This window comes from Halichoerus grypus, chromosome 2 (genome assembly GCF_964656455.1).
Source record: "Halichoerus grypus chromosome 2, mHalGry1.hap1.1, whole genome shotgun sequence".
NCBI lineage: Eukaryota > Metazoa > Chordata > Mammalia > Carnivora > Phocidae > Halichoerus > Halichoerus grypus.
In genome coordinates this window covers 60441582-60453090 of record NC_135713.1, presented here as the reverse complement: position 1 = coordinate 60453090, position 11509 = coordinate 60441582, and the positions used below count along the sequence as shown (strand labels likewise).

Sequence of the window (11509 nt, the reverse complement as noted above, 5' to 3'; positions counted from 1 at the left end):
GGACCGCTCGCCGCCTGCGCGGTTCCGGGTGCTCCCGCCGCGCGCAGCCCGGGGCGCACTTGACCGGGGTCGGGCTGCGGGGAAGGGCGGGTCTGGGGAGAACCCCCGAGCGCCGCGGCGTCCTCCAGCCCCTCCTCCTCGCGGCCGCCGGAGCCACAGCCCGAGCCCGAGCCGGAGCCGGCGCCACCTCGCCCCCCGGCTCGCGCGCCCCCAGCCATGGCTTTCGCCAATTTCCGCCGCATCCTGCGCCTGTCTACCTTCGAGAAGAGAAAGTCCCGCGAATATGAGCACGTCCGCCGGGACGTGGACCCCAACGAGGTGTGGGAGATCGTGGGCGAGCTGGGCGACGGCGCCTTCGGAAAGGTTTACAAGGTAAGGGCGCTGGGGGTGGGTGGCCCCGGGCGCGTGGAACAGCTCCGGAAGGAAGGGGCGCCGGCCCCGATCAGCCCTGGCCAGCGGCTCGGGAGGGCGCAGACGGGCTGTGGGGCTTGAACTCGGGGTCCCGCGCTCCGCCTTGGGGACCCTCACGGGGCTCGGCTGGTCCCTGCGTGCTGGGCACCCCCTCTGGGCACGGCCGCCGCCCCCAGCTCCGTTTCTGAGTACTTCCTGTGCGTCCCGCACCGCGCTCGGCGCCGCAGGGGGAGACAAAGGGGCGCTTATAGGACCTTGGCATCCGAGACGACGCATCCGCCGTAAAACTGATTCTTAGGCATACTTTTTAAGACAGGCCACACAGATGCTGTGAGCATGCCGAGGCGTGGAGACAGAGAAACTCGGCCGAGTCTGGAAGGGTTGGGATCGGTGGAGTTGGGGACACACCTGAAAATGAGCCAGAGCCCGGAAAAAGGGTGGCTCTAGAGTGAGGGATTAGGCTTGGAAAGGTGGGCTCGGACTGGGCAGCAGCAAGGGGAGGTCAGGGCCCTGGCAATATTGCGCTGCGGGGATCGGATTTGATTGTGTGTGTGTGTGAGTCACAGCCGGGGAGCCTTCCAGTGCTCAGTCACCTTTCCCTGCAGGAATAAGGGGGCAGAGGGCTTTTGTGGAGGCATGGGTGGGGCAGAGCTGATTAATTCTAGACACGTTTGCAGCAGGTCATTGTCTGGTTCCTGCTCCTGTGAACCAATGCTGAGTTGTATTGGGGACGCAAACACATAGGGCTTGACGCCACCCTTTCTCTTTTCTCCTCTCCCCCAGGCAACATTTACTGAGCGAATGGCCCCATGTTACTTTGTTGTGTAACTCCAGGAGGGATCTTCCTTCCTAAGACACGGGCACCCTCCTTGGGGCTCCCGTAGCTTGTACACCACTCTGACCTCAGGAGTGCTGGACCACAGAGGAGGCTTCTCTAGGCCCACCTGGTCAGGACTTGCTCTCCGCCTTGCAGGGGGTCTAGAGCCAATTACGCAAGTGTAGTCCCTGGAGGATCAGCGTTAGCATCACCTGGGAGTGCCTTAGAAATGCAGAATAGCGGGTCCACCCCAGCCCTGCTAGGTTAGAGTCTGCCTTTTAACAAGGTGCTCAGGTGATGGCTAAGCACAGAACTTTTGAGAAGTGCTGCTCCTAGAGGCAGTTTGGAGGCCAACCAGGCCCATCTGGGTGCCTGTTTGTTACCTTACCACCTCCCCTCGGAGCCCGCACTTCCTGTTACAGGGTGGAACCCCCGCTGGAGCAGAGGTCCTGTGGTTGGAGAAGCAGGCCTCTGTATGGCTCACACCTGCGCCTTTCTGGCTGCCTTGATTTGCTGCCCTTCTCTTCTTGAGGGCTCTGCATGTGTCTGAGGACAGGCGGCACATCTTTCTTTACCCTTCTCAGGGTGGCATCTTCCTCCTAGCGGCCCTAGGAGACTGTCCTCAGGCTTGCCGCGCCCCCCCTGGACACGTGGCCAGGGTCCTTGCCTTCTCCGGACAGACCCTGTCCTTCCAGATGTGCCCTGGCCATCATGAAGGCAGCTGGACCCTTGGTCAGCTTGCTACATCCTCCTTCCTCCAGAAGGTTCAGTTGGTGTTTTCAGTGCATGTTGTTGGCTCGCACTAATATTTTTTCTCTGATAGGGGCTGGCTTTCAGTTGCAGTCTTGTCCTCTCTCCCAGTGTATCCTGGCTCCAAATGGTTCATTTTCTTTCTTTCTTTTTTAAAGATTTTATTTATTTGTTTATTTTAGAGAGCGAGAGAGAGCACGGGAGCTTTGGCGGTGGGGCGCGGGGCGGGGGGCTGGCAGAGGGGGAGGGAGAGAATCTCAAGGAGACTCTGTGCTGAGGACAGAGCCCAAGCCGGGCTGAATCTCACGACCCTGAGATCATGACCTGAGCTGAAACCAAGAGTCGGTCACTCAAAACACTGAGCCACCCAGGTGCCCCTCATTTTCTTTTAAGCCTAAATGCAGAACTTTACTTTTATGCTGGTAAGATTTCCCCTTGTCAGTTTCGCTTGTCATTTCCGCTGGCTCCAGCCCTGTAAAACCCCCCTGCTACTGTGGAAGTTTCATACAGAGGAACTATCTGATTCACAAGTTATTTTGTCCCCAGGTTGTCCAGGGCAAGTGGACCCTTTTTAAGTGAATCTAGTTCCCAGAGCTGTGAGCTGGCTGCACCACAGCTCCCTCCCCACCACCTCAGAATCCATGATTTTCTCATAGTTAAGACAAGAGGGAGCTAGGGCGAGAGAGCGGTGCGATGGCTGATACACCTGAGCGACATATTACATCAGTTGCCTGGCCTTGGGGTGTAACCCGCTCATCCAACTCAACCTCATGTTATATGTGGGGATACTGGGGCCCCTGGAGAAGAAGGGACTAGAACCCAAGGCTCTGAGCTTCACTTTAACACTTTCCTTAGTTACCCACTATGGAAGACCCACCCTGGATTGAAGATCCCTGTCACCCATGCCTCCTCCTCTGAAGAGCTGCTTGCTCAGCCCCTTGAAGTTGAATCCGGTAATACTTTACTACAGACTCTCATCAGTGACCATAACTCCTTTCCACTTCATTGTCCCCTGGCATGGCCACCGGGGCAGCAAAGGCCAGAAGTTCCATCTAGATTTTATGGCTGGGACCAGAACTTACATGTTGATACGGTGCCTGAGCAGCTAGCTGGCTGTGAACTGGGGAGCACCATCTCTTCTCTCTGTTCTCCTGGCAGCCAGCGTGGGGAAGTCAGTCCTGAGGACTTCCCTGGTGTATGCAGCCTTCGAAATCTCAATTTGTCACATGCTTGTTAGGACAGGACTCTGACTACAGGTTTCCTGATGACCGTCTTGCAGAAGCTCAAAACCGAAAACAATCGCAACCTCAAGATAGGAGTCCCCTTTCTCCTATTCTGCCTGATATACCAATGAACAGTTGGCCTCAGGAGAGAAAAAGGAGGGTAGGATTCATTCTGGGCAGAATCAAGGTCATTCTCACCTAATCCTTATGCCATGCAAATTGACTTCAAAAGAAAATCATTTCTATCTCATTACTTGATACAAAGCAAATGTTACAGTATTTATATGGTTTCAAAATTCTTGTCCTGTATCATTTCAGAATGCTTCTTAAAAATCCTCTTTATTCTGAAGACAAGGTAGAAAGGAGAGGAAGTGTTTGATATGTTGAGTGGAACAAAGTTGCCTTCAAGCAGGACGGGCTTTCTGTTACAGCGGCAGGGTGGGTACTCACGTGCTAAGCACAGAGTGAGCAGACATCAGGAGTTGGGTTAGCAGGCTGAGATGATTTTTCTGCCTTTTTTCCCCTCCTTCTTAAAGATTTTGTTTTTAAGTAATCTCTACACCCAACATGGGGCCTGAATTCACAACCCTGAGACCAAGAGTCGCCCGCTCCACTGACGGAGCCAGCCAGGTGCTCCATTTTTCTGCTTCTTGAAAATTACTTTGGTTTTGATCTTATGTTACCTTTAAGCTGTTAAGAGGTGTATGCTTTTGCAAAATAGGGAATATACAAAGAAAATTTTTTTTAGGTAAAAGGAAAAACATCACCCTAAGTCCCATCAATTGCTCTTGACATTTTGATATATTTCCTTACCGATTTTACCATTTTTTTATGGCAAAAAAAATGTTTTAATGCAGGGTTGTAATCTTACATACCTGCAGCGTTTTATACCATCTTTCATTCTTAAACCTCTTTCTGTATTATTCTAAATGCTTCCTACATACCTTCTGGGATGGCTCAGTGCTGCCTTGGTCTTAATCTTATTGAATATTTCACTTTTTAAAAAAAAGATTTTATTTATTTTAGAGAGTGTGTGTGGGCGGGGAGGGAGGGGCAGAAGGAGAGGGAGAGAGAGAATCTCCAGCAGACTGTGCGCTGAGCATGGAGCCCCACGTGGGACTCGATCCCACCACCTAAGATCATGACCTGAGCCGAAACCAAGAGTCGGAAGCTTAACTGACTAAGCCATTCAGGCGCCCCTAGCTTTTTTTTCTTCCCAGCAAGTCACAGTTGATTAAATGCTTATTATTTATGTGCCAGGCGCTGTGCTAAGCACTTTACATAACATAGTCAGTTCTGCTGTAATGTAAATATGCCTTCCCCAAAAGGTCTTGATGCTGAGTAAAATCAGTAAGAACCGCACCGTATAAGACATGGTGCTCTTAAGGGCAGAACACTTAAAACTGCAGCCTGCAGCAGGAGCCCATTAAAAAAAAAAAAAAAAAGGAACCTAAAAAACCGGTTGTAGTTGTACACAAATTTATAGATAAGAAATACAAATATCTTACACTAAATACAGCACCATAAGGTGAAAACCACGCGCTGGGCGCTGTGGCCGTGGGGGCAGGACCCGTGGCTGCAGGGGAAGCGGCGGGAGGAGGGTTATCTGAAGATGGGTGCTAAGTGGGACCCCAGATGTGGTGTGGGCCACGGGCCCCTGACACATGTTCGAGGTGCATCCCTGTGCAATGCGGGCATTTCCTTGCCACTTGGTTCGGCTGGGTGCGGTGTTCTGTGTTCACCTAGTGTTTCTGGTCCACAAAACTGCACACAAGCAAATGCGAATTTAGTGTTTCGATGAAGTTGATCCGTGATATATCAATGGTGTTGGGCCATTGGCGTTTTCAAAGTGAGCCTTAGAGCAGAGCTATGTGTTGATAGCAGGTTTGCTAGTAAAGTTCTTTTTGTGTTTTAAATCCTGTTTTAGGCTCGATGCTCAGAAGGGATTTACTGGGTGGAAGGGTATGCCTATTTGAGGGAGGATTTTTAAAAGAAATCGGGAGAAGTTAGTAGAGGCTCCCTTTCTTCCCTTGCTCTGGCCAAGGGCCAGTCCCTGAGTCCTTTGGGGCCCCGGACGGGTCTGCCCTCCTTGGGGAGCTTAGGTGCCCTCCAGCCCAGAGATCCATTGTTAACCTTCACCCTTCAAGTGCCACATCCTGCCCTGCGCCGCCGGTTCAGACAAAGCAGAGGTTCAGTGAGGTGGGAGCCAGCTGTCAGGCCTTCCGCCCCTCCCGGCCGGGGCCCTGCTTTCACCTCCTCTCCTGCCCATAGTTTTAAGGCCTGGGTTTCCGCTTCCTCTGGGGCTGCCCAGGGCTCGGCCTGTGCCCCTCCCCTCCTCCTCCGGAAAGAGATCTGCCCCCAGGCAGTAACCTTATTTCCGCTCAGCCTAGTGTTTTTAAATAGAAGTCCATGCTATTGTGAGTGGGTTCCTGGCTTGGTCCTAAACTCCAGGGGCCCCGAGCTTCCTGGGGTGTTGCCGACCTCAGGGGGTCCGCTTGAGCAGCTGATTTAACACTGGGACTGTTTCTGGCTGGCTCCAGAGCAGGCCCTGGCGACGTGAGCACAACAACTAAGCAGATCCCCAACCCCCACTTCCATGTGGGGTCCTCTGGCCTCCTGAGATTACCCAGACCAGGGACAACTCCAGGGGCTGCCCGCCTCACAGACCCCAGAAAACAGTCCTGCATGGTCACTCCCGGTTCTCGGCTGCTGCCGAGGGCAGGAGGACAGGGTGGGTAAGGGAAGAAATTTGGGGCTCAGTGGGGTCTGGGTTTCAAGCAGAGCCAGTGACCTTGCACTCTGAGCTTCAGGCTCTTGTCTGTAAAGGGACATGATAATTTGGAGGAGAGGAGGGCTGAAGGAGCTGAGGAGGTGTGATGCACTTTGGCACCTGATCCCCACTCAGGAGGTGGGCAAGAAAGGAAGATACTTTGTTATTGTTGATGCTTGTGGTAGCAAAAAGAGAAGGTCCTAGCTAGTAACTGCCGCTTCCTAGGGGACAAAGAAGAAAGAGTATTTGTAGTGAGACCCAACCAGTGTGAGTTGGCTTCTTGGTGAGTCACAAGGTAGAGACTATACCAGGTGAACTTGTTGCACAAAGGAAACTTGCAGCAAATAAGGAAATCTCTGGATTAACTTCCAAGGCTGAGACTCCCTGAGCAAGAGTGAATGGGTTCCTTTCGTCTAGGGTTAGGATGAATATTGAGAAAGGGGAGCCTTGTCTCTGTATGTAGAGACGGCCGTAAGGTCGCTCATGCACCTCCAGGAAACGGGCCTGTACATACGTTGTATGTTACGTTCAGGAGGCTTGTGCTCTTCCTTGGGCGGAGATTTTCGTATTCTAATGAGGGGAAGGTCACTGTCCGTCACTCCCTGGGTCCCTCGGTGGTCCAGCTGCACAGGTGTGAGTCGGGGTGAGCTCCAACTCGTCTGGGTGGTCTGGGCCGCTGGAGCTCTTTGTGCTGGCTGTCATCATTGCTGATGTTTCGGTTCCCATCACGGGAGGCTGTGTCCCCCGTGTCTTTTGCCGGAGGGAAGAGATAAGCTGGAAAGAAGAGCCTAAGGAAAAAGGAGGGACAAAGGTGGGCGTGTGCAAGCAGCTGAGCAGTAGAGGTCAGGTCTTGGGGTCTAGCTGGTGAAGGTAGCTTGCCTCTTCTACCAGGGCTTCCCCACCTTGGCACTGTTGACGTTTGGGTGGGAATTCTCTGTGGGAGGGGTTGTCCCACGCATGATAGGACGTTAGCAGTATCCTTAGCTTCTATTCATTAGAAGTATCCCCGGTTCCGGTACTTCCTCCCCCTCTGTCCCCTAGTTGCGACAGCCAAAAATGTCTCCAGGCATTACCACATGTCCCCTGGGGGGCAAGATTGCTCCAGCTGAGCACCACTGCCTCGTGGAAGTGAACTGGCTCAATTCGGTTTGGCAAACAGTATTAATTCACGTCTGTGTGTCAAGTCCCAGAGTATATGATGAAAGACTCAAGCCTTGCAGCCTGATGGACCGGGGTCCGAATCCTGGCTGTCCCACTTAGCGGCTGTGTGATCTCAGGCGAGTGGCTGGTCTCTGAGCCTGTTTCCTCCTGTGTAGGGTGGGGCTGAGACGAGGAGTCGCCGCCCAGGAAGGGCACAGCATTTGGCTCCTAGGAGGTGCTCGATGTGGCCAGCAGCCTCCCCTGCTGCTGGGTGCACGGGGTGGGGGGAGAAAGAGGGGGTTCTGCTGGGTTGAGTGAGCTGTTGCAGGACAGAAGCAGGGCTCCTGGGAAAAAGTGAAGGCTGCCACCAGGCAGGGCAGGTGGGGTGGTGATGGCAAGCTGGAGAGCAGCCTGGCCCAGGAGAGAGGCCATATAGTGAGGCCTGAGGTTGCCAGTCGGTGGCCCTGGAGGCTCGTGTGGCCTGTGGCCTGATTTGTGTGGCTCCCACGGTGGCTGAACCAAATTTGAAGTTCTGGCCAGCATTATGAAATCATATTTCACATAAAAGCCCCCTTCCCTCTGGCTACCACCAGTGTATTCTCTGTATTTAGGAGTCTGTTTTTGGTTGGTTGTTTGTTTTGTTTTCTAGATTCCACATATAAATGAAATCATATGGCATTTGTCTTTCTCTGACTGACTTCACTTAGCATGATACCCGTTAGGCCCATCCATGTTGTCTCAAACGGCAAGGTCTAAGCCTTTTTTATGGCTGACTAATAGTAATACATTACACCGCATCTTCTTTATCCATTCATCCATTAGTGGACACATGAGTTGCTTCCATATTTTGGCTATTGTAAATAATATTGCAGTAACCATAGGGGTGCGGAGGTGTTTTTGAATGAGTGTTGTCGCTTTCTTTGGGTAAAAATACCTAGTAATGGAAATACTGGGTTGTATGGTATCTCTATTTTTTTTTTTAAATATTTATTTATTTAGACAGAGTGCATGCGTGCGTGCAGGGTAAGGGGGGACAGGGCAGAGGAAGAGCAAGAGAGAGAATCTCAAACAGACTCCCTGCTGAGCGTGGAGCCCATCACGGGGCTCGATCTCACAACCCTGAGATCATGACCTGAGCCGAAATCAAGAGTTGGATGCTTAATGGACAGCGCCACTCAGGCTGCCCCGGTATCTCTGTTTTTAATTGCTTGAGGAACCTCCATACTCTTCTCCACAGTGGCTGCACTGGTTTGCATTCCCACCAGCAGTGCACGAGGCTTCTCTTTTCTCCACATCCTCACCAATACTTGTAGATTCTTGTGTATTTGATACAAGAGATTCTGACAGGTGTGAGGTGATTATCTCTTTGTGGTTTTGATTTGCATCTCCCTGATGATGAGTGTTGATGAGCATCTTTTCATGAGTCTGTTGGCCACCTGTTTAATAGTATATTTTATTTAATCTAATATATCCAAAGGATCATTTGCAGCATTCAATAATCCATATAGAGTAAAAAAGTTACTGATTTGTTTTTTAAAAAAAAATTTATTTTTAAGTAATCTCTACACCCAACGTGGGGCTCGAACTCACAACCCCGAGATCAGGAGTTGCACACTCTACTGACAGTGTAGCCAGACGCCCCGAAAGAGATTTTTAATACTCTTATTCCATACTAGGTCTTTGAAATGGGTTTGTGTTTCATGTTTACAGCACATCTCAGTCTGGACTAGCCACGTTCTCGGTGCCCAGTAGCGACATGTGGCCGTTATACTGCACAGTGCGGATCTGGCCTCTGATGTTCACCGCCACCTTGTGTCCTCCTCTTGGCCCCTTCTATACATTTCAGTTGCCTCCTTGAGTCCAGTGGTCAGTGGGTTTGGGAGCTGGGCTTGGCTGGAGGGGCTGGCCAGGGCAGGGCCAGATCAAGAATACTATTTGGGGCCAGGTGAAGAAGGCCTTGAATGCCAAGCCGAGGAATTTGGTTGTGATGCTTTTGAGCTCAGCTAATGTCCTGCTTGCCCTGAGTCCCTAGGGCCTGACCAGGTCAGCCTTGTGCAGTGTTAGAGAGGAGCTCTTTTTGGAGGGTCACCAGAGTAAGGGAGTTAGGGGATGCCAGAGCCAGGTTTTCCTGGCTGCCCAAGGCCGGGGTGGCCACCGAAGAGTGAAGGCTGGGACAGAGTGGCCACACCCTGGTGGCTCCAGCAGGTGGGGGTAGGAGGGAAGGCCAGCACTGTGGTCGGGGCCCCGGTCAGAGCCCAGGGAGAAGAAGTAACTGATGGAAGGCAACCAGCCCAAGAACGAGATGTACATGTAGGGGAGGCAGGAAGATTCTAGAGAGCAAGGGATGGTCATGAGGAGGAGGCAAGAAAGCAGAGAGGGTGAGGAGGGAAGGGAAGCTCACGATTGCCGGGGATCAGAGTTGGCACAGGAACTTGGATGAGTTTCTGGAGTTTCTGGAGTTAAAGCCTGGCTCTCTACCTCTTGTGGGTTGTAGGATCCTGAGAAAAGTACTTCAGCGTGCCTCTGTGTCTTTAGCTGCAAAGTGGCGCTGGGAATGGGACTACCTCATGGGGGGGTTGGAGGGTGAAATAACCCATGGAAACCACTTGGCTCAGGACCTCAGAAAAGCTCAAATAAGTGTTAGCCATTAGAATGATTAATTGAGCACCTGCTGTGTTCCTGGCACTGTGGGTTCCAAGGTGAACAAGGTAAGTGAGTGGGGAGTTGCTCTTCTTATCTGTTCATCATTTATGCTTCTGCTAGCCCCATGAAAGGCAGGGGTTAGCATCCTCACTCCACACCTGGTGAAGCAGAGGCCCAGAGGTGAAGCAGAGGCACATTGGTTGATTTGCTTAGGCTCACACGGATTTTCCATGGCCAGGCTGGACTTGACCCTAGATGTCTCTGGCTAGGAGCCTGTGCCTTTTCTCCTGTACGGTATGGAGGGAAAGACGAAGGGCGTGAGGAGAGGGCCCAGAGTCCCTTCAGTGTGGTGTCTCCCTGGGGCCTTTGTGTTTCTACACCCTTCTTCCTCGGCCTGCCTCAGCCTGGGTCTGAGCCCCGAGATGGTGGCGGTGGCCTCTCACACAGAGGAAGTGGTGACGGGTGTAGGCAGGGCTCCGGCTCACAGAGGAAATGGCAGGGGAAGTGGGCGAGCGTCATGGTGGGGAAGCTGGGTGCTCCTGGCCTCCTCCTGGAGCGCTCTGGTGGGTGTGGGCCGGCTGGTGCCACAGCATCTTACCGCTCGCTCGGGGTGCTCCTGGGTGCTTCCCTTCCCCTTTCTCCCCACCCCTTCTCCCTCCCTCCACTGCACTCACCTTCCTCTTCACTCATTCTTTTCCCTCTTCCCCTTTTTCCCTGTTTTCCCCTTTGCTACATTTTTTTCTTCCTTTCCCCATAGCTTGCTTATTTTGTTTTCTTACTAACAGGCGATACCAGAGCCAGAATTCAGTCCCTGATACTCAAGAGGTTTAACCACATGCTGGTGACTGAAGAGTTAACTCTAGCCAGCCTCTGTCTGGAGGGTGGGGGGATGGAGCCACTGAGAGGAGTTGAAGGTATATCCCTTTTCTGTCTCAGGACCTTTGCACTCGCTGTTCTCTCTGCCTCCCACTCTCTTCCTACTACTCTGTGCAGCCAGGGCTCCTGCTCATCCTCTGGGTCTCAATTCACATGTCCCCTCTCAGAGAGGCCTGCCCTGACCGCCCCTCCCTGACCAAGGTGACAGCTCTCTGCTGATTTCCTTCAGAGCTCCAGTCACAGACTAGATTTCTTTCGTGTGTCTCCTTGTTTATTTTCTTTCCTCTCTGGAAGATGTAAGGTCCCTGAAGGCAGGGAGATTTTTTTTGTGCCTAACATAGTAGATGCTCATGGCAGATGCTTAGTAAATTTTTGCTGAATGAGTGAACAATGAATGAGTAAATGCCAGCCCCGGCTTCCTCCCTCTGTGGGCAGGCCCAGCACTGTGACTGTGAGTGTAGGCATGGGGATCAGTGCTGAGCTTTCTCCTAGTTTCCCTGCCTACTTGCTGTGTGACCTTGGGAAAGTCACCTCACCTCTCTGAGCCTCAGTATCTTGAGCTGTAAACTGGAGGATCAAAATAGTGCTTCCCTGGGAGAACTTGTGAAGATTGAGTCACGGCCAGTCCTTCACACAGTGCTCAGAATGGAGGGAGAAGGGAAGGTGGCTGCCGTCAGCATGCTGAGGATTCTTGAGGCTGATGGACCAGACTGGCTTCCTGAGGATTGACGGGCAGACTCCCTGGACCACCTCCCCTTGTTTGTCATGCAGGAGGCTGCTTCTTGCATAGACGCTGGTGTGATGGGTTCCTGGAGGTCAGCCTAAAGCTTATTTCTCTCTTGCCTGCCGTGTTATGACGATGAACACGATTCAGTGATA

At 52.3% G+C, this 11509-nt stretch overlaps 1 protein-coding gene across 5 annotated transcripts in view; it reads left to right on the top strand.

Moving 5' to 3' along the window:
• The first annotated feature begins 45 nt into the window (after positions 1–45).
• The window catches only part of STK10 (serine/threonine kinase 10), a 117114-nt gene continuing 105650 nt past the window's right edge, over positions 46–11509 (top strand). For 2 of the 5 annotated variants that reach the window (XM_078066868.1, XM_078066870.1), the window contains exon 1: positions 50–372. In XM_078066868.1, the coding sequence (XP_077922994.1) occupies positions 217–372 (156 nt within the window). In that variant the 5' untranslated portion in view covers positions 50–216. Of the gene's footprint in view, positions 373–11509 lie in introns of all 5 variants that reach the window. The other 3 variants (XM_078066869.1, XM_078066867.1, XM_036120303.2) reach the window with 3 other exon arrangements.